This window comes from Molossus molossus, unplaced genomic scaffold (genome assembly GCF_014108415.1).
Source record: "Molossus molossus isolate mMolMol1 unplaced genomic scaffold, mMolMol1.p scaffold_m16_p_12, whole genome shotgun sequence".
In the NCBI taxonomy this organism is placed as follows: Eukaryota; Metazoa; Chordata; class Mammalia; order Chiroptera; family Molossidae; genus Molossus; species Molossus molossus.
Window position 1 is genome coordinate 76340848 of NW_023425347.1, and position 26610 is coordinate 76367457.

Sequence of the window (26610 nt, forward strand, 5' to 3'; positions counted from 1 at the left end):
GGCCAGGCTGGTTCACGGGGAGGAGGAAGGGACGCAGAGGAGGAAAAGACGCAGGGGAGGAGTTGATTAAAAACTCAGAATGATCTCAGCTCTTGACTACAAAACCTACCTAGGGAGAGTTTCAAAATGATGACAGCCTCTTGTTATTTTCAGACTTAATACATTTCTTCTCCAAATTTCAAGTCTTTTTCTATACTTCCCAGAAAGTTTACCTTGGGAGAATTCTTTGGCTTAAGTTTCAGTGAAATAAAGGTCCCTCTTTTCTTGTTAGTCTCCTGTTATGTACATACAACTCCTTTTCCTCAATAATCAGAGACTCTCTTGTTCAGGAAAACAGAATTTCCTGAAGAGATTAGCCAAAGTCTTTTCCTTCCAGTTTTCTGAAAGCATGCTCAGTATTCTCATTTGGGCATTCTGAAATGGTTTCTTCCTTTCTATTTCCTACAGAGAGCTGAAACCAGTAAAGTGCCTTAAGGTCTTTGCCTATTTAGATTGGAAAAGGACTCTCTTCCATTCTCATCTGATAGATCCTCACTGGCTGGCCAGATTCTATCAATTATTCAGAAGCAATCGAGGGAAAGCCTTTCCTAGGAATAATGACTTTCAGTTTTTCATGTTCATTTAAGGAGAAAAATTTTCCCAGAGGCTAACTGCCTCTCCATGTATTTATTAGCACTATTGCACAGTTCCAAGTAAGCCTGAGGTTCTCCACAGACTTCACTCATGTCTATTCCGTCCATTCCCAGTGGAGTCAGCTAGGTCAAAGCAGAGTCTACACCGCAGATTTATAGCCTCTTCTCTTCAGCAGAGTGTGATCCCATTCTGAAAAGAAAGAGCTGAGAACTTACAGCTAATGCTATTTTAAAAATATTTATCTTCATCTCTGTTTTTTCCTTATTTAAAAACAATTAGAATCTGAAAGCAGTCACACTTTATGAATGTGGTGTGTTGCTGGTGTGAGGGAAGTTTGTCTACTGCTGAGCCTTAACCCAGGAACTCAAAATTCAAATCATGAAAATGACTCAGTCCTCAGAATGGGTCCAAGAAGACCTTCCCTTCACTTGGCCTCTAGGGAACTGGGGAACTGACCCAGAGCTTTTCCTCTCTCATTGTTTTCACTTCCCATGAGCTCAATCTGAACTAAGCCAGGAGTGTGCTCTTCCCCTCGGGACCAAAGACTTTTGCTGGGAGGAGACAAAAACTTTCCTCCAAGCCTTTGACTTTATAAGGTGGACCTTCTAAGGTAGAACCAGATTTCTATGCCGGACTTGAGGGCACAGAACTTCACCACTCTCCTTCTATCACTCTTCTTCCAGTCTTGCCCTGTTGACACCAGTGCCCTGCAAATAAACACATTCTACAGGTGACCAGCTGATCAGTGTCTGGTCCCCCAGCCTTTACTTCCACAGATGCACAGTATTGGTGGTGGGAGGGTTACTCTTAGAAGTCAGTGAAACAAGACTGCTACAACAAGCAACTAAGTTGCTATTAAAATCTGAGCACCTCTAGGCAACATACAAATAAAATATGGTAGTGTCCAGTAATTTCTTGAAATCTTCCAACATCAAATTCAGAATATCTCAGAAACCAAGGAATAAATGAAAAGGAAATGATTAAATGATTACTTGTTCTCATAACTAAATTCTATGTAAGCCTACCTGTGGATTTTTTAAAAAGATATTAAGCTTGTATTTAACACAATTAAAATAGGCTTGTTGGCTTCATTTTCTAGCTCACTGAAGATGAGAAGGAAGGGATAGATTGCTAAAGGCAGGTCCAGTAACAGTAGTGAGAAGTAATAGCAGTAAGAATTAATTCCTGATAGCATGGTAACAGGAAAAAAAAACAAAAACTACATGTATCATCTTTTTAGTAATGTTAACCTGCACTCATGAAGAAAAACTTATACATAATATAGTGTTTAGAAAATTAGGCAAATAAAATTTAAAATAATCCCCATATAAACCAGAATCCAGCTAATAAAACTATTTTAAAACCTAAAGGGATAAGTGTTAGTTTTCTAAGAAATCCATTTATTTGGTGCAACCCAGATCCACGTAACTTGGATCAATGAAGCATGCCCGTAGAATAGTCTTTGCTTTAGAGGAGCTTACAATGTAAGAGGAAAGGAAATCAAACATGGTGAAGCAGGGAATACCACCCTGCCACTGGAATAGAGGTGTGTTAGTTTTTAAGAGGAAAACAAGTGGGCTCATGAGTTTGAATTTTCTCTACCTTCCCTTTCTTGGGTACTTTAAGAAACCCAAATATGATGACTTATGTTGCTCAAAACTGCACTATTTCCAAACACAGTAAAGGGCCTTTAGTCAATGTTCTCACTTTAGTGCTAAATATACTGTAAACTCCTAGAGGGGCCCTTCTGAAACAGCCACCTTTCAGAACTTGGTACTTTCTACAAATTTGTGATCTTTCTCAGGACCACGTGGCTCTGAACTGGTGACAACGCCACCTCTCCACTCATGTTTTCAACAGGAAGACTCCTGACGGGAAGGGGATCTGAGAGAATAGCTTAACTCTGAGGGCAGGAGTGTCAAACTGTGTAAGTGGGAATAATTAACACTAGTGATGGAAATAAAGTGCTGGAAGTATCCTTTCCAAATCTACTCTGTGCCTGAAGAAGGAAAGAGCAGCAGAGAGGCCTCCAGCAGCAGCAGCAGCAGCAGCAGCAGCAGCAGCAGCAGCAGCAGCAGCAGCAGCAGCAGCGTGAGGCTCTTTTCTGCATTTACAACAAAGTCACCTCTTGGGGTGAAAGGCTCATGCAGTGAGAGCCAAGACCCAAATTCAGTTCTAAGAGATCCAAGACCCAGATTCAGCCAACCTGCACTTTAAGTCTACTCCTTTCATCTTCCCTGTTGTTAATTAAGACCACAAAATCTCAGAATTAGTAATCCTGACTCAGGAAAATAATTAAAACAGTTTTGCAAGTAAGGCAGTGCTTCTCAAACTCTCCTATAGGCAGAGAACTTGTACTCTTGAGGAGTCTGGGGTGCAGACTTAAGCTACTTGCTGTAAGTGGAAAATTTCTTTGAAGATTATGTTTCATCTTAATAATTCATGAGAATTTTGCATTTTATTCTATAATACAATAATATACCAACAATTTTCCCTTGAAATCTGTGGAAAAAAATCAACGTTTTAGGAAGACAAGCCCATGTTTATTTATCTTATGGCTTCTCATACCTCAATCTGAAAAACAGAAACCTAAAGAAACATTCACTGCTATTTTTAAATTGGTTAATTTGAAATTGCTAGAATTTCAGAAGAGGAGATTCTTAGAGTAAGAGATAAGATTTGGACATTTCTTTCTATACCCTTAATTGGTTATAAACACTGAAATAAATTACAATAAGAAATACGGTCAAACAAGTTGCACAGGCGTTTAAGAGATTGTTTAGCCTCCAAAATGTACACTTTGATGGTGATGTTAGCAAGAATAATGAAACCAGGGACAGAAGTTAAAATGTATTCTCAATAGGTTTCCAAGTTATAAGAAAAGAAATATGCATATTAGACAGAAAAAGACTAAAAAATGAGGCCAAGACTTACTTTAAAGTCTGCTAATTGTTGGTTGATGATATCCACTTCGGTCCCCACTACCCACTGAAGGGCCTCTCCCTCCTCTGCCGCGGTGGTCATGTCACTGAGTACTTTCAATGTCCTATAGAAGTCCTCTACACGGCCCAATGTCAGCTCTAGCTGTTCCTGGCGAGCTTTACTCCTCTCTGTCAGTTTGCCACACTGTTTGTTCAGGGCTTCTAGCTCCCTCTTAAGCCCTAACAAGTCCAGAGTCCCCTCTTCCTCCAGCATTTGCCGACACTCTGCTTCAGAGGCCTCTATGTCTAATTTGAGAGCTCGGATTTTGTTAAGGAACAGCCGTACATCCTCAATTTGGGACTGGAGGCTGTCAGTGTCTCTGCCGATAGCACCCATGCCATCTAGCTCATCGTCCAGGTCTGCCAATTGAGAAAACATCTCTCGTACTCGGCAGTGAAACTGGCCAATCCCTTCCAACTTGTTTTCCATTGTCATGCAACCCATGTTCACTCTTTGTTTCACTTCTAGGAACCCTTGCTGGATGGCTTCAGCTTGAAGCATAAGTTGGGAAGCATCAGATCCATCTGGGGCATCTTCTACCAGGCCCTGAGTAAAGTTCCTCAGATAGTCTACCTGAGGCTCTAAGGCCTGCAGCACTTCCTGTTGGGCTCTCAGTTTCTCAAGGTTCTTATTGCTACAGGCTTGAGAGCCTAAAGCATCAAAGATCTCAAGTTGGTGTTTGGCCCCTTCAACCTTCTTTTCAATATTCTTAAAGCTTTCCTGGAACTCCTTGAGTCTCTGAGTCATTTCTTCAAGCAACCCTGTTTTGGCCTGTAGCTCTTCTGTAACAGAATCCATATTCTGGTTGATCCCAGCCTTCTCATCCCGGATATCATCCTCATCCGTTTCTGAAGAATTGATCAGAATGTCAGCAGCATTGTTCAATATTTCCAGCAGGGAGCGGCGCTTTTCCACCTCACTCAGCATAGCCTTTGATCTCAGGAGACTGGACTCCAGTTGCACTGGATCCAGAGTGACTTGCAAATCAGACATCTTGGCCTTACAATCTTCTATCCATGGCACGAGGTCTTTCATGTGCCACTGATATTTCTGAGCTTTCTGCATACAATCCTTAAGCCTGGACTGTCTGTCTACAGTTTTTTTACTAAGCTCTTCCCAGTGGCTTTTGAGCTCAACCAATTGGTTTTGTAAAGTCTTTTTCTCTTCTCCAGGAGGTACAGAAAGAAGCAGAGATTCTCCTTCAGCCACAATCACCTCATAGGAACCACTGTGTTGGTTAAGGCTCTTCTGAAACTCTTCATTCTCCTGTAGCTGAGACTGGAGCCGCTCCAATTTTGCAGAAATTGGGCAATTTTTTGCTTGCTGGCTTTGTTTGTCATCCAACCAGGTTCTAAGCTCATCAAACATTTGCTGGAACTGCTGGGTGCTGGCAAGAGCTGCCTGAAGTCTGTTCATGCGATCAGCTGAAATGAGAAAATCAAATTTAAATCAATCATGTCTGAACATGGCATTTAAAACTTTTGCTGAGAGTATATGGTCTAATCTTAGGGGAAAAAAACTAATATAATTGAGGGCCTACCATAAAAGAGGCACATAGCTAGGCGCCTTCACATACTATATCTTATTTAATATTCATTTCAGTCTTGTAAGGGGAACTGAGTTAACAGAGTAAACTTTTTCTTCTAAGCTGGTAAAAAGCCATAAATGTTTCCAGAAAAAGAGGCAATGAATTAATGACAAAAATTTCTCTTCTACAAGGCCATGAGAGAAGTCCAGGACATGTTCTAATTTTGTATACGCATGTGTGTATAAGTGAGCATCAGTGAAATTAGGTGTATAACTCCACTTATACGTACATCTATGAGCATGAATCTCTAGGATTATGCTATGTAGTGCTTCACATATTGCGAGTGCCTAATGTGTAATAACCATGATAGTTCTCACTAGCTGGATAAAGGGATAGGTTAACACTATACTGAGTCCAAAAGCTACTTCCGGGTCATCCTTGATTCTTGGGACTACCATTAATCCACTCCTTTTGTCCTGCAACAATAACAGCAGCAGTGTGTTTCCCAACCCAACTCACCTGCAAGGTCTTCTAAACCTTGGAGAGGCAGGGCAACAGTCTCTAAACGCTTCTTCAGCTCATCCTTGAGGTACTGTTCACCAATGAGCACCGAGAGTTCATTGCAGAGTGTCTGTGCCTCCTTAATCTCCTGGTCTAATTGCTCTAGGTCAGATCGAATCTCACTGGTCTCTTCCAATTGCTGTTTCACAGCCTCAGGTTGGGTGCTAATGGCTGACTGGCCACTCAGGCGCTGTCCAACTGCCTTCACCTTCTCTGATAAGTCCTGGAGCAGTTTCTGGTACTGGGTGCTTTTGACAATAGCTTGGTCAATTTGGCTAGAACGGGAATTGAGTTTGTCAGTCAATTCAATCCACTTCTGATTGATGCTCTGGAGTTCTTTCTGTACTTGGCTGGTGGATGGAGAGACATCTCCAGGGCCTGTTAGAATGCCCTGAGCTGCCTCATTCAGCTGCTCATGCTGTTGCCTGCGTGCTTCAAATTCCTTTAGCATAAACTGTAATAGAAATGACACAAGGGTGTTTAGAGAGAAAAGACAGATCTAAAATCAGTGTCAAAACAAAAACTGACTTTGGATTGTGCCAAGTAGTGCCAATTTCTTTTGAAAAAAACCCAGAAAACACTAGGCACCAGTATTAGGAAAATACAGTTATCATTTATAACAACTGCTTAATAAAAACTTCTTTTAAAAGGATCATTGATAGTTTATTTAATTTCTTTTCTTTCTTTGTTCTACTCTGTTTCAATATCAGTTACTAAAGTCAGCTTTGGCTGGAAAACCAGTTTGCTTTCTGGATTGGCACTCATCAGCTTTGCCAAGCAAAACCAAGGCCTCTGAATTGGGAACCCTGGATCCCAGAGCCAGCTATATGACTGGCTGGGCTTGCCATCTCAACTCTCCATGGCTCTGTTTTTCTTAGTTTCTTTCTTGGAATTCCAACAGCACACACAACCTATATATTATAATATAGCACAATTAGATAATGCAAGTAGCATGCCTTTTGATTCTTTTCTATCCACTGCTCACTAATCAAAGAAGTTAGGGTTACAGGTTCTGGAGCCAGACTGCTTGGGTTCAAGTCATGACTCCATCACTCACTAGCTGTATAAACTTAGACAACTTTTTTTAAAGTTCTCCAAATCTCAGCTTCCTCCTCTGTAAAATCAGATAGTGAAGTACTCAATTGGCTGTTGTAAGGATTAAGTAAGAAAATTTATGGAAAATACTCAGCTCTTACAGTATATAAAAACAAGTAAGACACCACCTCTGGGAAAAACAGATGTGTAAACAATGAACAATAGAAGGTAACAAAAGTAAAAATGATAAAACACTAATGTGAACATGGAACTGTGACAGCAAGGAGCAAAGGTGATTAATTCTGTGGGGGATGAAAAAGTAGAAGAGGGAAATCAAGCAAGGCTTCACAGATGACACAATAAAGAATATGCAGGAGTTCTCCAAATGAGCAGAGAATAAGGCCAGTTCAGGGGGAGGCCCTAGGATTAGCAAAAGCACAGGCTATGTGGTGTGTTCGGGAAAGAACACGCTATCTGGTATGGGTAGAATCTGGGGTGTATGGGGAAGGAGCTAAAAATGAGGTTGGCAAGACAAACTGGCACCAGACTGTGAAAAGCCTTATATACTGCACTGAGCAGGTATTTGGACTTTGTTCAATAGGGAGCCAAGAGCCACTGAAGTATTTTAACATATTCAAATATAGATTTAAGGACATAATTTGGTAACTGTGTAGAGAAGAAAGTAGACAAAGAAGCCCTGTAAGAGATTGCAGCAATAATATAGGCCTGAGATTAAGCCTACCTACCTAAGGCATTCAGAATGGAGAAGAGAAGGATTAGAGCAGTGGTTCTCAAATTATGATCCAAGGGCCCCTAGGAGTCCTACCAGGGATCCATGAGGTCAAAACTATTTTCAAAATAATACTAAGATGTTAGTATCTTATTCTCTCACAAATGTTCAATGGAGTTTCCAGAGGCTACATGATATCTGAGATCACAACAGACTAAAGAAAGGGTTCCTTCAAAAACTACACTTAGGTCTTAACTTAGTGGACTTAGTGGACAGTGAGAAGAAATGAAACTAGTTTGGGGTGGGGGGATGTAGAACCAAGGAAGATTCTAGGCAGAATTTCATTGGAGATGCCATAATTTGACCCACCTAAAGTTCTATGATGTTTGGCCCTTAAACCAATTTTTTTTGATCAGCAGAAAAATCTTTAAGTAAAACCAGATGATATAAGATATTACATTAAGTAATATGGATGGGTACTGACTACCACTGGGGATTATAAGTAAAATATGATTCTACAGTTTACTCAGAAGTTCCCATTCTCATATCCACTCATCTTACTGTCTGTTAGTGATGTTAATAATATAGTTATTGGCTATTTACTATTTGATAGGCACCATTATAAAGATGTTAGAAATACCTCACTTACACTGAGGAAATAAAGACTGAGAAGTTAAATGACTTGAACAGGGTCATGTGAAATCTACTTGCTGGGAGCAGCATTCAAACCCAGGTTCATATGACCCCATCTTCTTTGCTCTAAAGCGTTCTGCTAGGCTGCTCACCTGGACCTGCTGCTTTTGTGCACTCAGCATGTTGGGGTCAATGGACAGGGGCCCCAGCACACCCATCATCAATTCTTTCTCCATCAGCCAGGGCCGGAGCTGGGATTCTGCTGCCTGGAAGCAGGCCAGATGACTTGCAGATTCCTCTAGCTGCCTTTGCCGAGCCATTGTCACCTCTGTAGCCCTTTCCCATCGGGAATCTGTAGAAAAGAAATGGGAAAATGTATTCCTTCCCTCTCATCAGCCACAGGCCTGGTCCCTAAATTAAGCTCCTAATAAACTACAGGAAATGACCCCTGGAGCATTATTTACATTTTTTTAAAAGTTAAAAATAACTTTCATTTAATTTTAACGAAAATAACAGTTGTATCTCTTGATTGTGGTGGTTATATAAAACTAGACATGTGATAAAACTGAACCACATATATACACACAAAATACCTTATATAGGTATTATTTTATAGTCTGTTTTAAAAACTTCTATATTGCCCTGGCCGGTTTGGCTCAGCGGTGAGAGCATTAGTCCACAGTTCAGAGAGACCCGGGTTCGGTTCCCAGTAAGGGCATGTAACTTGGTTGCAGTTTGTCGCTGGCTCTGGTTGGGGTTGTGTGAGAAGCAGCCACTCAATGTGTCCCTTTCATGTTGACATTTTCTCTCTCTCTCTCTTCCTCTCTAACTGAACAAAAATGGAAAAAAGTCCTCGGGTGAGGATAAAAAAAACAGAAAAAGAACTATATTATAAATCTTTGATGCCAGTAAGTTTTTTCATACCAATAAATATTCATATACATAATTTATAGTTCAATATTATGAACACAGCATAATTTATCTAGTCCCTTCATTAACTATTTAGATTAATTCCCATTTTTCATTTTTATCATCAATACTCTCTTTAGGTCATTCTGACCTGCCCAAAAAAGCCAATCTTCTGCCACTTTGAGAGGAATCTCTAGATTTTTTTCCCTTATCAAGCTTACTCTCTAATCTGATCTGGGCCTCTCGTTTGCTTTTAAAAATTAAAAATAATTCCTGCTCTAGCCCTGGCCGGTTAGGCTCAGCGGTTAGAGTGTCGGCCTGCGGTCCTGAGAGACCCGGGTTCGGTTCCCGCTAAGGGCATGTACCTCGGTTGCAGTTTGTCCCCGGCCCTGGTCGGTTGTGCGGGTGGCAACCACTCGATGTGTCCCTTCACCTCGATGTTTCTTTCTCTCTCTCTGTTCCTCTCTCTCCCTCCCACTCTACCTGAACAAAAAATGGAAAAATGTCCTCGGGTGAAGATAAAAAAAATAATAATAATTCCTGCTCTATACAATGTGCTGAAATTCTGCATTTGCTTTGAAGACAAGTAATTTAGACATGTGCATCTGTGACATCCCTGTGATAACTTACTGAGCTCTTCCTGCATTTTCTTCCAGTTTTCTGCTTCTTGTGAGTTGGGATATGTTATCAATAATCCAGCCAGGGCTTCCTTTACTTTTTGGATTTTTGGAGAATTCTGTTCCAATTCAGCTAGGAAGGCCTAGGAGAAAGAATATCATAAATGTCATGAGATTTTTGGACAGAAAACAAAGATGAGAGTGTGGGGAAAATGACTAGAAGACAGGGCTGCAACTATAGGCTCTACTTCTGATTCTGTCCATGACTTTAGTGATTTTAAGATACTTAACTTTTCTGCTTCAATTTTTACTTTAAAATGAAAATCTAGATGGCAACATCTGAATTTTTTTTATATTTTAGTAGAACCCAATAAGGAGGAATTATTAATCCCAATAATATAAAAGTATAAGATACAATCACGATGATGATATGATGTTTATGTAGTTAGAGATCACATGCTATGCTCAATTGGAATATAAAACATTTTGGTAAAAATTTTTCACAGGATTTTCTATATGGTTTTTATTTTTTCTGATATTTTTCTTAGTTCAATATATCAATCTTAAGAACAAACTGCAATCACAGTTCTTTAGAGCCCCCCAAGAGTCTTGGTTTGCAGCACCATACAGAAAGTGAGATCCCATTCTCAATGAGCTCATGCTTCTGAGGAGGGCTATTCTCTTTGCAACCCAGCTGCTTTGGTTTCTGCATATCTGACTTATAACAATTTCTAATTTCAGAGGTAAGACAATTCTCTAGGAGAATTTAGACATATTGCGCATTTTAAAGTCAACTGTGCTGCTCATCATGACCAGGGTGGTTGGCTAGGTCTCATCTTAGGTCCCTGGGCTTGGGCAGGAACAATGGTACAACAGCCCCTTCCCTTTAGTGTTTAGGATACAGCTAACATAAACAGAGTACCTTGTTAGATTCAGCTTGGGCTCTCACTGTTTCTGTCTTGGTTGGAGATGAAGAGGTATCCATGCCTGCTAGGATTTCCTCTTTTGATTCCAGCCACTGCAGCACCGAGCTTGCCTCCTTCTGAACTTCCTGCATTCTGCTGAGGACAGCCTGAAGGTTTTCCTTGTGTTCCCGAAGTACTCCCCCAAGTTTCTCGTATTTCAAGTTTACATCTGACATGTCACATTGAATCTCCGTCAGATCTAATATGATAGAAACAGAAGTCAGTTTGGGAATAGCTCTCCAAGCAACCCCAATGGTTCCTAACTACTAAATAACTCATCAGGATTAAGCATCTCTCCTATTCCTTTTAGTGCATTAGAGATTATCTTCCTACTAAATCACATAAAAGTTCCCGTTTACATACACAAAGCAAAAGAGCTCTCATTAATCTGCTTTCTGATTTTGACATTACATACTCAGATGTATAAATACAATACTAAATACACATGGGAACAAAAGTGATACAAGTTAAGGATTTAGGGCATTCTTCTGCTCCCTTTTTTCTAAACTACAAAGAAGTCACCTAAGTAGGAGGTTGAGGGCTAGACTAGACTACCTATCCTGTATAGCTTCTTTATAATTCAAAGATTCACATATGTAGCCTTCATGTACTTTCCTTAACGGTCTTAGCTAATGGTGCAGTTTATTTCCTTAGTACCTTTATTTCACTGGCTGCCAACATGTTTAGCTTATAGCTAGCAAACAAAGGTATCACTTGCTTCTCCCCAGATTTTTACCCTCACACCCATCCTGGCAGCAGTTCTTCCACACATATGGAAACATACACAGATGCAAACATGAACACTGTCCTAAAACACCAAACAGAGGCACTGTTGAAATGGTGTTCTCACCTTTGCAGGTGTGGTATCCGTTTACACTGCCCACAGAGCTTCCTATAGAGGGCAGTATGGAACCTGAGCAGAAGGACAGAGACAAACAGGGCAAGACAAACGTGTTAGGAATACATAGAGGCACTGAATTTGTTCTTTGGCACTCACTTTAAGCTCAGGTTATCAGGAAGTTAACACAGCACAAGACAACATACTCATGAAAAGAGACAAATTATTTTAGCTGCCAGGCAACAAAGTGTCACTCCAGGTGTTTCAGCTCTTTAGCAGTAATGCTTCCTAATGCTTTCTAGAGGAAATCCAAATTTCCTTCTTAAATCTCCAACTTGAATTCTTTGGACCCTGCCCTAATTTTGTGAAGAAAGTGTTGGTAAAATGATTAAGTCTTTAGAATGGTATTTTACATACTTTGGAATGAGGCTTTATAATAAAGCCCAAAAGGTTCAACTTTTATATCAATGTCCTTCAACAAAATAAAAATGAACAATATGTACAACCAAGGACATTAAAAGCAGCATTCTTTTAATAAAGACATTAAAATGAGTCCTTCTTATATTGTTTCAAAAGGAAGAGTACCTCTTTTCTTTCATGACTTTCTGCTCCCCTTCCTCCACCAGAAAACAGAAATTCTAGGTGCCAATAAGTATGGCTCATAAGCATTCCCATGAATTCCTCTTTGGGCCTTTTTCTGTTTCTAATTACCACAATTCACCTATATTCTCCCCAAGTTTATTCCTCATATTACAGAGGAGTTTCCTAAGTAAAAACCAGATCATGTAATTATAAACATTATAATAAATCTAAAGAATATCCATGATATAATGTTACAGTAAAAGAACAGAATAAAACTCTCATGTGTACTGATTTCACTGTGAAAAAAGTCATGTGCAATGTTATTTTAAAAACAGTGATTATAAAACTTTCAACTGTTAACATTTTCCATTAAAAAAAAAAGTGTATCAAACACAAAGATCATATTCCATTGCAGTGTGGTGATAGCCAAAAAGAAACTGGACTCGTAATTAGGAGGAGGAGGTTCTAGCCAAGGCTGTCACTAACTCGGTATGCGAGTTTTCATCTCTGGACAGACCTCAGATTCTTTCCTGAGATGTGAAGATAATACTATCCTGTCAGCTCTCATGGAGTTACTGGACAGCAGTAGTGAGGTAATGCATATGAAAGCACTTTATGAAACAAGAGAACTATACAAATGTAAGGAACTAGAATATTCATGGTTTTTCAGAGTTTGAAGAGAACTTTGAGAATACTCAGGCTAGTGATTTTCAAAGCACCTATGGAGGTGCTCTTTAGAGACTCTGTATATGTTCGGTTTCAACTTAATATTCAGAATATATTTCTAACTACTTAGAAATGACGATATAACATGCATGTTCAATTATGTTCAACCACATCTTAACCCACCAGACACAATCATTTTACAGACATTATTCAGTATCTATAAGAGATTGGTTCGAGGACCCCCACGGACACCAAAACTCAAGAATGATCAAATTCCTTACATAAAGTGGCAGAGTATTTGCACATAACCTCGATTCTCCTGTATACTTTAAATCACCTCTAGATTACTTTTAATACCTAATACAATGTAAATGATTTATGTAAATAGTTGTTAATATTGTATTATTTAGGGAATAATGACAAGAAAAGAAATCTGTACATATTCAGTACAGATGCAAAACCATCCTTGGCCTAACTACACAGCACATATCAGCAACAACATAATATTTTTAAAAATATTTTCAATCCGCATTTGGTGCAATCGCAGATATGAAGCAGGTGAAGACTTAAGCTCAACTGTATGCTGCATTTTTGGGGGGAGAATAAAGAAGCTCCTGCACTTCTATGCACACATTTAAGGTTCTTTTTGAATGTTACTGATTGGAAGGCTGTAGCTCTTCACTAGCACTTTCCAATATTTGAACTTACACATGTCCGCTCATGTCCAAAAAAACATCTGTAGCACATGTGTACTACATTAAATAAAATGTCAAAGAAGGTTAAGGTACATCAGAGCAGACACACATTCTATAATGGTATAGTAATAGCATTCTTAACACTTTAGGTCGTGATTAGTTTTTGTCCTCATCACCAGTTTTACGTGTTTTCTATGTTTAAGAAAAAAATGAAAGCCTCATTGACTATTCTTGGTGATTTAACTTTGAAAATAAATTTCTTACTACATCACTTTCTTTAAATTTTTTTTTCTTTATTGATTTCAGAGAGAGAGGAAGGGAGAGAGATAGAAACATCGATGAGAGAGAATATCGACTGGCTGTCTCCTGCATGCCCCACACTGGGGGTTTGGCCCACAACCTGGGCATGTGCCCTGACTGGGAATTGAACTGGCAACCTCTTGGTACATGGGTTGATGCTCAACCGCTGAGCTACACTGGTTGGGCTAAATTTTTTTTAATTCTCACCCGAGGATATTTTCCCATTGATTTTCAGATGGAGTGGGAAGGAGGGAGAGAGGGAAGGAGGGAGACAGAGAGAGGAGAGACAGAAAGAGAGAGAGAGGGAGAGAGACACATCGATTGGTTGCCTCCCCCACAACCCCAACCAGGGCCAGGGATAGAACTGCAACCAAGGTACGTTTCCTTGACCAGAATCAAACCCAAGAATCTTTGATTCGCTGAGTCAAACTGGCCAGGGCTCTTTTTTTTTTTATTTTTTTTATCCTCACCCGAGGGTATTTTTCCATTTTTTGTACAGATAGAGTGGGAGGGAGAGAGAGGAAGGGAGAGAGAGAGAGAAACATCGACGTGAAGGGACACATCGAGTGGCTGCCACCCGCACGACCAACCAGGGCCGGGGACAAACTGCAACCGAAATACGTGCCCTTAGCGGGAACTGAACCCGGGTCTCTCCGGACCGCAGGCCGACGCTCTAACCGCTGAGCCAAACCGGCCAGGGCTGGCCAGGGCTCTTATTACATCATTTTCAAGCTTCTAGTTCAGTTTAATCAAAGAGTATTCTGAGGTTAGAAAGTGAACTTTTTTTTTTAATCCTTGGGTGAGGATATTTTTCCATTGATTTTCAGATAGAATGGGAGGGAGGGAGAGAAAGAGGAAAAGCGAAACACTGATGTGAGAGAGACACACCAATTGGTTGCCTCCCGCATGACCTCAACCAGGGCTGAGGATCGAACCTCAATTGAGGTAGGTGCCCTTGACCGGAATTGAACCCTTGACTCTTTGGTCCATGAACCGATGCTCTAACTGCCAAGCCAAACTGGCCAGGGCTAAAGCGAACTTTTAAAAACATTTGTCATCATTTACAACTGTTTATCTATGTGAACCATATTTTCTGGATATAATGTACCAAACAAAATTTAGAAATAAATCAGGTAAAGCCGTCATCTAATAATCCTTTTTCAAATTTTTATATTCACAAAGATAGTCTCAATATTCCCATTAATGAACTTCATAACTGATTACTATAAAGTAACTTATAAGAGAAACTAATGCTAACAAAATATCATTTTTGTTTTATGTAGTAAAGTTCAATATGAGATTTAAATTAAAAAAAAAAAAAAAGATTCTAGTCCAAGAGTTAGAAAACTATAGCCTACCAGCCAAATCTGACCCTCTGCCCATTTCTGCACAGAAAGTGTTGTTGGGACACAGCCACAGCCTACACTTATACACTGTATATGCTTGCTTTCGTGTTACAATGGCAGAGTCATATAGATGTGACAGAGACCATTTGGCCCACAAGCCTAAAATATATACTATCTGGCTCTTTGTAGAAACAGTTTGCCAATTCCTGATATAGTGACATACTAACAAGTCAGAGATTTATGTGTTAGAATATACAAAAATCACCAATTCCCTGAAATGTTTCAATATTTGTAATAATTCAATATTGAACTCAATTCAACTTCAACTTCTAGATACCTTTAAACTTTAGGGTACAACAGAAAGTAGCCATTCTCAGGAGGCAAAACAAAGTAAACTTTCCCATACTATTTAAGTGACTGCAGGGGTACATTAACATAGTCTGGTAATAAAACTTATGAGATACCAATTAACAACACTAAGTCACTGAACTCAAAACAGATTTGTTTAAAAGACTGAATTTGCAGCCAGAGATTATTTATGTATCTGGGCACAATCTTTCTATTCACTTCCAAGAAATGTGCCAGTCTCTGGTGTACCAGTACTGACTCCTAAATATCTATCCTCTCTCAAGAAAACCATGCTTATACCCTCCAGAGCTGACCCCACTTTATAGATGTACTCAGCCATCCCATTTCCATGTATAAAAGAGAAAATTTCAAGTTAGAAAACCCCATTTTAATCCTTCTATGTCTGTATGGCAGTTCAAAGTGGGCCAACCAGTCTCTTTACTTTTTCCCATCACGGGAAGGAATTTTGCAAAATGGAGCAATGTTATATAGCAAATGAAAAATGGATCAGACTGAGGACAGACTACTTCATGGACCCCACCTCTTTGTTCTCATATCCAACCTTCTTTCTGACTTTTAAAAAGAGATCGTTACCAAAAGCCAAAGCAAAGAATGAGGTTTATTCAATACACTATTAAGAGCTTGAACTCACCTGTTTTGGCTTGGGAATCAGGTGCTGTGATCTCCATGATGAGATTTTCTAAAGACGTGCCTTTGCAATTGATTTCTTCTACCAAAGTTCCCTTATTTGCCCAGTCATCTAGGAGACCCTGTTTAAAGAACAAAACAGCTAAAGGTAACATCTGGGAGCTTTCTCCTCATAAGTAGGGATAACTGTTCTACATACACTCTCTAAAGCTTTTATAAGAATTAAGAGACCGTCCTCATATTTTCAGCCACCTCAAGATCTTGGTTTAGCCAGCCAAGGTGTGAAAGAATAACCAGGTATATTCAGAACCTTCTTATTCATGCATTCATCCACTCATTCATCAAATATTTATTGAGCATTTACTGTAGGCCAGGCATCATGCTAAACACTATGGATACACAATGAGATAATGACACAGTTCTTAAAACCAAGAGTTCAAATTATCCATTGCTTTATAATGTGATAAATACTATTATGCATATATGGACAGTCAGTAAACTCTGAGAGTACAAGTGGAGACACATATAACTGGCCAGAGGGAGGAAAGATTTGAGTTAAGATAAGAGTTTGCCAGGTGGACAAAGGGAACAACATGCATGTAAAGAATAAAAAGAAAATGGTCATTGGAGTGTAAAATGAGGAGCTAGATACTGAGATATAGAGAAATACACAGAATCATAGGCTACATTTTGTATTTTCAAGAGAACTTCATATTGGGTTTGAAGTCAGAGCTCTCACTTGCACAGGAAGCCATTAGGAAACAATGGCATCTTCCTATGACAAGAGTACCGGGTCATACTGTCTCTAAGATGTGAACTTCCTGCCATAGTCGTAAGATTGTACTCCTTTCGAACCTGGGACACCATCCTAGTTTTCAACCCCTTCCTCCACACTACATTTCCTGACAATCTACTTAGTTTGCTTTTGATGTGAAGCTCAGAGCAGCACCAGAGAAAGACACACAGAGCCATGAACACCTAGCAAGCTGATGCTGCCTAGTTTTAGATTGAACCTTATTGAGTCGCAGCTTGTCAATTCTTTATGAATCGCTCTTGACTCCAAAGGGCCACAGTTCCCAAACTATGTATTTACACAGGGTATTTTACAGTTTTGAGGGAAATACAGTGACATCTGTTGGACACCATGTGAACAACTATTATTCAGTTCTTTGGACCTAACCACTTAGCAAGTGAGGTTTTTTGTTGTTGTTTGTTTTGTTTTTGGCCTTGAGTTGCCATGAAAACTTTCTTGAAACACTAAGGGTATTGTGAACCAAGAAACTGTGAACATCCACCCTAGGGAATTCCCTATAGTAAATGCTCCTGGAACAAATTCTCTGAAAGTAATCAAACTCTTTTATCTGTTCACGAAAATTCCTGCTTTACTAAGACAATGAGGACGAATGCATGACAGTTAGTTGGAGGCTGGTTTAAATAAAAAAAAGAATGTGTTGCCCTGGTCAGTTTGGCTCAGCAGTTAGAGTGTCGGCCCACAGATCAGAGAGTCCAGGGTTCAGTTCCCACTAAGGGCATGTACCTCGGTTGCAGTTTGTCCCCAGCCCCGGTTGGGGTTGTGTGGGTGGCAACCACTCGATGTGTCTCTCTCACATCAATGTTTCTCTCTCTCTCTCTCCCCCCCTCCCACTCTATCTGAAGATAAATGCAAAAATGTCCTCGGGTGAGGATTAAAAAAAAAAAAAAAAGCATGTGTTAAAGGTACAAGCAGAATCCCTATGTACTATTTTTTTTGCCAGATGACAACAAATCAAAAATGTTACCGAGGGACTCTGCAGGGAATGGAAAAACGGTGCCCTAGCCTTAAAGCTACCTTCCAACCATCTAATCATAACTTTTCCTTCATTAGTTGTAGGACTAGTTCTTATCTTCTAGATTTCCTGATCATATATCTTGTCACTTACTCACATATAATTGTCTAATTCTCAAACATACAATGATAACTTAAGCTTCTCAAGGACTAGACTTTTACAAATGTCTTTTTTATGACCAACCATAGCATGAGAGGCATCCAAGAAACAGCTGAAACTTCGTAGGTATTATTGCAAGACAATTTTTTTGGTTTTTGTTTTTAAATAGGAGATTTTTGGTGCTCAGTGCTTGAGTAGGGGGTAAGGGGAAATAGGACTCTCCGTTCTGATGCAGATGGACAGCTTGGATTTCTCACACCACTTTCCCACCACAGTTGGAAATGAGTCCACACATACTTCTAAACTGCTGTCTTGCCTGATTCCGGGAGATTTCTTTGTTCACCTACCTTCAGGTGTTCAATCTGCTTTTCCAGCTCTTTAGTACTCATGAAAGTCTCTGTAGGTGGAATACTCCCTTCAGTTTCCTTCAGCCACTTCTGGAAGGCCCTAACCAGCTTCCGGAATTCATCCAATTGCTCCTGGCAAGACGACGCATCTTCCCCTCTGTTAACGAAAAGGTTTTGTTACTTGCCAGACTAAACTGTGTAAAGAAGTCAACCTGAACTAAAACTAAGTTCATTTTGGGATACTAAACATAATTTCCTGACAGGCCCTTTCCTTCCCATCATCTTTTCCACAGCAGCTTTGGCTAAACAACGACATATAATGTAGGAGAGCATCAAACTAAGGAATTTGTTGCCCTTGTTTGGACATTTCTGAGGAAAGGAGCCTTCAGTCTTACTCTAAGCTAAAGTGAAAGTGAGAAAAACTAAAGGGAGCCTACTCTTTAGGTTCTATGATACAATGGAAAGAATGCAGACTTTAGATCTTAAGTCCAGCTCTGTTACTTTGTAGGTATTAGACTCTTTTAAGGCCTAATTAAAATGCTAATTCCTTTAGCAAGAAAGATGCTAAATCAGAGTCTCTGAAAAGTTAGGGTAAGTACGTTCGCAAATAAAATAAATCAAGGAGAAAGTAGAAATGGATTTGGCCAGTCACATCTATCAGATGTCAAGCCAGAGCTAAAAGGCCTCACCATAGGGGAAGAAAAACAAAGCCTGCCCTCCCCTTCCCTAAATTACCTGCACTGGTTTGAGGACTACTTTCCTCTAGTTGCTAAGACTGTCATCTGCTAAATCAAGATTATATTTATGGTTAAACTAAGAGAAGAAATCTTACTTAACAAGCTCTTAAATCCATGTGAGGCTTTCTGCTGGAGAAACCATGGCTTTTCAACAGTGAACTGACAACCTAAAATCAGCCACCTTTCATATATTCCCATGTTTGCCTTAATACAACAACAACAAAACCCCAGAACTCCTCCAAAACAGCAACTTAAATGTTGTCAAGCCCTGACTGGTATGGCTCGGTTGGAGCGTCGCTGTGTGTACCCAAAGGTTGCAGTCTTGATTCCCCCACTGGGAGTCTATGGGACGCAAGAGAGCGATGTTTCTACCCCTCTCCCCTTGCCCTGCCATCTCTAAAATCAATAAACATATCCTTGGGTGAGGATTAAAATAATAACAATGATGATGATAATAAAAAATAAATTTTGTCAAAACAGGCAGGGTGAGTGCCAATATAACCCTTAATTATGTCTGGGAAGTCTCTAATTTTCTCTATTTCAAATCCTGCTGCAATTCCATTTGCTGCCCCAAATTTGTTCTGTTTGGTCCAGGTGACCTGGGCTTCTGATGGTACAGAGGGGGAACTGAGCCCCATTACTGAGAAGGAACTCACTATTAATAGAAAAACTACTAAACATCAAGTAGATTGGGTAGCTTTGGTTGAAAGAGGCACTTTTCAAATTTCCTATGACTCTGTAGCAGAGTTCTTGACACCACCTCTTCTGGTGATGAACAGTGAGATAATCACTTCACTCAACAGCAAGAAAAAATTAGCCCCCGACACTGACCAACATATATGAGAACGCACCGTTCTTTAATTATCTTTTGTAGCTCTGTGAAGTCCTTTCTGAGGTTCTGCGTCCTGTCCTGGTGCTGAGACAGGTCTAGTGCAAAGCCACTGGAGCTCAGTTCTGTGACCAGATGCTCAAGAGTATCAAGGTTCTCCTGTTGGTCTTCCATTTCCAGATTGAGCTCCTGTCAGGCAAACACAAAATTTATTAAATCCTCTGATCCTTTTAAATAAATATACACTAAAAGATGAGAGCTATCTAGGAAGCACAATAGAATGAAAAGAATGGAGGTTTGGGGAGTCAAAAAGCCCTGAAACTCAATCATGGCTTTGCTACTTACTAGCTTGTGCTCTTAGGCTATTAAACTTCTCTAAGCTTCTATAGTCTATCTCTTCTGTAAAACAAGAAAACACTCTCCCCACTATTATTTAACACAGTATTGAAGATATTAGGTAAGAGAAAACAACTGGCGGCAAAAAATTTAAAAAGAGGTAAAACTACATTTTCACATGACATGAAAGCGTACTTGTAAAACCCAAGAGAATCAACAATACAACTAAATCAAGCAATGAAGTAATTCAATAAGGTACCAGGATACAAAACCAATATATAAAAATTAAGCGTGAAAACGTCATTTACAATAGCAACACAAAAGGTACAATTTTAGGAATCAACTAACAAGATGCATATAAAACCTTTATGAACAAAACTTTAAAATACTCTGAAAGACACAAAATTAGACCTGAAAAAATGGAAAGGCATCCATAAAAATGTGTGTATGTTTATATACATGTATGTATGTAAAGGTAAATTTAACGTGACACAAATAAAAATACCAATTTTTTTCTCTAGAACTAAAATTGATTCTAATGTTTATATGGAAAAATAAATATGTAATTATAGCTATGAAAAATCTTGAAGGAGAAAAACAAAGGAGACTAGCTCTACCAGATATTAAAACATATCATAAAGCCTCTATAATTAACAACAGTGTACTATGGTATATGAATAGACAGACCAGTGAAAGAGAATGGTGCAGCTATTCCAGAGCTCAAGTTAGCCACTCCTTGGTCAAATTAAGTGTATGCATATGCTGTGACCCAGCAATTTCACTCCTGGATATGTGTGTATCTTTGGTAGGTAATACTCTTCACCAAATATGTCTAGCTCTGTGCCTTCTAGTTACATGGTAGGATTACATATCACTAGTCAGGTGTGCTCAAGTAAAACTTGCTTTAACTAGCAACATGTGAATGTATATGATATTCCCTCTTCCCATTGAAGCAATAATCATGAAAACTTATGTCATGATGAAGTTTCCATCAACCTGAATCCCTGAATGACCATGATGAGTTACGTATCCTGCACTGAACATGTATGAGTGAAAAATAAATCTAGGCTATGTTTTTTAAAAATAGACAAACAAGCCCTGGCCAGTTTGGCTCAGTGGTTGGAGTGTCGGCCTGAGGACCAGAGAGTCCCAGGTTTGGGTCCTGCTAGGGGCATGTACCAAAAAAAAAAAAATAGGCAAACAATATGTAGTTTGCAAGATGGTTGTGATAATTCTTTATAATGACTGACATCTTGTGTGCTCAGTAAATGTTGGTCCCCTCCTTGCCCTTCTTTTCTCTTTAGTCTGTCATTTTGGCAGGTATGTCCTCACCTGGATCTGTTGGAAGAAATGTGCAATATCTTGATCTGGCTGATTTCCAGAGGCCAGCATTCGACTTTTGTTTTCCATGAATTGCTGCAGCTTATCCGAAAGATGTTCAAACATCTCTGCCTGGGGCAGGAGCTTCTTTAGGGAGCTCTCTTTCTCTTGTTGCTGTAGACAGAGCTGTTGGAAGCGTTGGCTCACCTCTGCCAGTTTGCCCTGCAGCACTGTGGCTGTGGTGCTGTCTGCTGTCTCCATGAATCGGGTCACCATCTCCCGGGTGGCCTCCAAGCTGCTCTTTTGCCGAGCAATGTCCTGCTTCAATTTCTGTCATCAAGAACATGTCTGTCAGCTTCTGGCTCACTTATTCTAGGATATCTGAACCACAAACTAATAAACTTCTAATAACTACATGCTTACCTCCTGATGGCGTGTTGGAAGACTGCAACTGAGCCTTCAGAATACCATACGTCTCATCCCCCTAGTTCTCTAACCCACTCCACCAAATAACTTTGCTTTCACCACTGTTCTTCAAGTTAAACAATGATTTGGAAATTGGGTAGTAATATCTTCACATGGATTAGTCACTATGTCTAAGTCTCACCATCAGAAGATTCATGAAAATGAATTATTCTCCTGATACTTTCTCCAAGTGATACAATTATGGAACATGGCTAATACATCCTCTATGTAAATCCTGGGAGTAGAGGTCTCACCGTGTTAGTGGCCAGGGCTTCTTGGATGACTCCTGATGACAGAGATGCCACCTGCTCCTCTTCCAGATTTTTTTCAACTTCCCTGATGGACTGCAACAAGCTGTCCAGGCTTTCCTGCACACTCTGAGACTGGGCAATTGCTTTCTGCAGCAGAGCAGAGCGCTCAGCCAGGCTACCGGAGAGGCTTTGGAAATGGCTAAGTATAGAATCTGGGAAATCAAGGCCATGAAAAGAGAGAGTGGGGACTATTTTTGTGTTGTGCTTTTAAAAAGAATGTATTAAATTACACGTTAATTATAATAATAACAGATATCAAAACAAATAGAAGGAATAAGCTGAAAGAACATTAGTACTTGAGCCAAATTTCATAAGCATAATTTATTTAGCACCTACTTAGTGCCAGAAATTGTGCTAAACACTGAGGACTATAGATAATCGTGATAAAGTTCCTGTCTTGTACAAACCTAAGACTCTAAAAGAGAGCACAGACAAAGGAAGGCACGTCACCACTAACCGTGAAAAGAAAATCCCAGGTGCTGTATTGGTATTAAGAGTACTAGAAAAGCCTGAAAGAAGAATGATTATTTCTTATCTTTTATTTCTTTTGGGGGGTGGTGACGGTGGTCAGGACTTTATAAAGGAAGCAACCTCTTGGCTGCATCTTGAAGCATGAGCAAGATTTCATCATGCATGGTAAGCACCCAATGTTATCAGCTAAACAACAGGAACAACTTCAGGGGTAAAGCAATGAAGAAATGATTAGGTTACTCGGGAAAGGAAAGACGCAGGATGTAACTAGAAGGCAGAAAACCAGGGGAAAAGAGGTTGAAGCCACATTTCAACGGTCCTTCGATGATACAAGAATAAAATTCAGCCCTGGCCAGTTTGACTCAGCAGTTAGAGCATCAGCCTGCAGACCAGAGAGTCCCAATTTTGGTTCCCACTAAAGGCACGTACCTCGGTTGCAGTTTGTCACTGGCTCCAGTTAGGGTCGTGTGAGTGGCAACCAGTCAATGTGTCTCTCTCACGTCAATGTTTCTCTCTCTCTTCCCCCCCTCTCCCTCCCGCTCTATCTGAAGATAAATGCAAAAAAAACCCAAAAAAAACAAAAAACACACACAAATGTCCTCGGGTGAGGATAAAAAAAAAAAGAATAAAGTTCATTAGAGGGTGAGCTATTCATGTTTATATCCTCAGCACCCAGCTAGCACCATATATCTATACAACACAATGGGATCTATTACAGAACAGAGCTACATACTAGGAATTAAGACAGTACTATTCCTGTTGCTGTTTCATACCTGTAGTTTCTTGAACACACTTGTGGTCTGGAGATGGCTCCCCTTCAATTTCCATGAGGTCACAAGCTACTTTTTGGAGCTTTTCTACAGGTACTTGGTGCTCAGCCAATTCCTCTTGCAACTGCTGTTTGTCCATGAAAAAGGACAAAAGAAAAACATCTGGGTGAGTAATCAAAGCTGACATCTAGAGCTACTAAGTTGCTTTATAGAATAATTCTTAGTTTATCCACAATACAGATATTAGAACAAATTGTTTAGGAATGAGATCTTGTCTAAGGCATCAACACCACTGCCTTTAACCTAAATGCTGGTATTAGCTTTACTTTCGGGTACTGTTAGCCATGCAATACAACAGCCTATGTCATGACTTACCTTTGTTGTTGCAAGCTGTTGTTGCAGGACTCCAGGGTCAGAGGCAACAGTATCTGAGAGGAGCTTCGCCACATTGGCCTCACAAGCCTGCATCCAGGCCTGCAAACTGTCAGCACTGCTCTGGAACTGCTGATAATGGTCTAGCAGCAAGTTTAGGTGAGAGCCCAGTTGTGTGCACTGTGTCAGAGAAAGGAGGGAAAGCAAGTGTAAGCAAAGCCAGGCCAAAGACAGCAGCTTCCTAGGCACAGTGCAAAGAGAGGCCTGGCTTTGTCACAGGGAACTAACACCGTAACTATAGTTAAGGGTAGTACTGGGGGCCTACAAGGATAGGTAAGTAGCAAACACCTTTTATGAGTGGGTTCCTCATTGTTTGATCCATACTATTCATCTCGCTTTTATTACACACTAGGGAAGATTTAGTGAGTTATATGACAAGCCATCAAAGAAATATACATCAGGTTGGCAGAGATGGGACTGAGAGGTACAAAAGTGTTCCTCTTTGAGAGTTAGAGGTATTAATACAAAGCACAAGATGTGTGAGAAGAACTGACTAGATTCTATACCTTAGGAGCTAAAAGGAGTTCTCTGATATGAAGGAAGATAAGGATTTACCCTCGATGCTCTGTCTAGAAATACAGACTGTGTACTAGGTTTAAGTTCCCCTGCACTATGTCTCCCAGGAGCCCATGTCTGCTGGTCAGGATACAGAAGGCAAGCACCTCCATCTTCAGGAGTGAGACATACCCTGACATTGGTAGGATCAGGCGTTAGCCCATGGGTTTTGCATTTTTGCGTAGCTCATAAAGACATTCTGTCAATATACAGATTAGCTTACTCACTGTGTTCTGAGGTTTTTAAGCTTCAGAAACCACCCATAATTGTGTGAGGGCTGCCATGATGGTTTCACCAGAGGCTGCCAAGAGCCTGTCCCATACCTTTGAATGGAGAGTGGTGTATCTCTCTGTTGCATCTTTTAGCTTGTCCTTCACTAAGATTCCAGTTGCTGATAGCTCTCTGCCTTCCTCCAAACTGTTTTCAGTGTCCAACACTTTCTGTCCTGAGATAGTCACAAATCTCAAGTCTCCTTTGTGGGAAATGACATCCTCTGAGAAGCTTCTCTGCCGTTTCAGCAGGGAGGGAAGGGCTTCAGGGATGCTGCCTCCCTTATGCATGTTCTCCAGCTCTTTCTCAGACCGTTCCAGCCAGTTTTCAAACTCGCTATGATCCTGCAGAAACTTCTGCAGCTCATCCCGTAATGTCTGCATCTGCTTCAGCTCTGCCTCTGACTGGGCCAGGGAAGTGGCGTACTGTTCCTTTAGCTCTCCTAGCTTTCCCTGCAGCATCTGTCGTTCCTCAGGTGTGAGATTGTGGCCATGCTGGTCCAGGAAGGCCTGAGCTGACTGAGTGGCCAGGATGAAATTTTGCTGCTGAGAAAGCAATTCTTGGTGTCGGGCCTGGCAAAAAAATCCCCCAAACAAAGAACAATCAGTAGGGACATCACTAATTTGGTTATGCTTACAACTAGAAGTAGAAAGAGATTTTCAATGGCCACTTACATAGCTGCTCAGACATCACCAATCTCTCTCTCTCTCTCTCTAAGCATTATGCCATATACTAATTCTATCTGAACGGACACATATAGAATAGTAGAGTTTTCTTTAATTTTTTTCTTTATTGATTTTAGAGAAAGAGGAAGGGAGAGAGAAATATAGATGAGAGAGAACATCAATTAGCCGCCTTCTGCACGCCCCCCACTGGGGATTGGGCCTACAACCTGGGCATGTGCCCTGACTGGGAATCAAACTGGCGACCTCTTGGTGCATGGGTCAATGCTCAACCACTGAGCCACACCAGTCGGGATAGAACTGTATAGTTTACAAAGATATTTTACATGTATTATCTCATCTGATTTGTAGCACAATCTGCAATGTAGGAAGACAATATAATATCCATATTAAAGATGGGGTTAAGTAAATGCCAAAAAGATGTACTATTGACTAAGGTCATGCAGATAGGTAAGGAATGAAATGTTGACCTGACTTTCTTCACTAAATCATTCTAAGTGTAAAAGATAGAAATAGCCAACTAATAATTACCCACATTAATGGAAGAAGAGAATAAGCTGGGTGACCCATACATGGGGTAATATAAAAACTGCAAATTCTTAGCTATGAAATGTCAGTCAATTATCTATGAAGACTCTCCCTAAAAGGAAAGATCTTCAAAAATTAATTTGTTAAGTAAACAATTTATGTATTAGCGAGTAAACTGTGTTTCTGGACAGTATGGGTAATTTGCATGTGTTGTCTCCAGGTGTTTACATGTGGACCTTTTTTCTACTCCAATGCAATATAAGTGAAAGAAGGATAGTAGTTTTAGCAATGTTCTTTCTGAGTCTAACAATAGTCAGTGGGAGTCCAGTCAGTGTTTCTAACTATCTGTGTTGTTTATGCAACTACCCAGAGAAGGACTAAAGCCTACTTTTCTTCAGATTATTGTCCAGTTTCAACCTGTATCAATAGCAATCTGATAGCCTCAGATTCCAATGAGAGGTCAGGGAAGCTGGGGTGACAAATATATCCTGCTCAAATAGATAACAGAAAGCGTCTAGTACCACAGCCTGTCTATAGTACCACAGAAGCTACTATAATAATACAAGTGAGACCTGATAGCAGTCTGTATGTCCCCTTCTCATCCTCCAATGCATC

General features: G+C 40.1%; 1 protein-coding gene across 4 annotated transcripts in view; it reads right to left on the bottom strand.

The window, feature by feature from the left end:
- MACF1 (microtubule actin crosslinking factor 1) overlaps positions 1 to 26610 on the bottom strand; it is a 233613-nt gene that overhangs the window by 76563 nt on the left and 130440 nt on the right. For 3 of the 4 annotated variants that reach the window (XM_036257347.1, XM_036257345.1, XM_036257344.1), the window contains 14 exons: positions 24838 to 25356; positions 23903 to 24079; positions 23531 to 23654; positions 22230 to 22438; positions 21523 to 21840; positions 19877 to 20043; positions 18289 to 18445; positions 16021 to 16138; positions 11444 to 11506; positions 10551 to 10792; positions 9642 to 9771; positions 8255 to 8454; positions 5663 to 6158; positions 3568 to 5039 (listed from right to left, as the gene is read on the bottom strand). In XM_036257347.1, coding sequence (XP_036113240.1) covers positions 3568 to 5039; positions 5663 to 6158; positions 8255 to 8454; positions 9642 to 9771; positions 10551 to 10792; positions 11444 to 11506; positions 16021 to 16138; positions 18289 to 18445; positions 19877 to 20043; positions 21523 to 21840; positions 22230 to 22438; positions 23531 to 23654; positions 23903 to 24079; positions 24838 to 25356 — 4392 coding nt within the window. The remainder of the gene's footprint in view (positions 1 to 3567; positions 5040 to 5662; positions 6159 to 8254; positions 8455 to 9641; positions 9772 to 10550; positions 10793 to 11443; positions 11507 to 16020; positions 16139 to 18288; positions 18446 to 19876; positions 20044 to 21522; positions 21841 to 22229; positions 22439 to 23530; positions 23655 to 23902; positions 24080 to 24837; positions 25357 to 26610) is intronic. The other variant, XM_036257348.1, reaches the window with a different exon arrangement.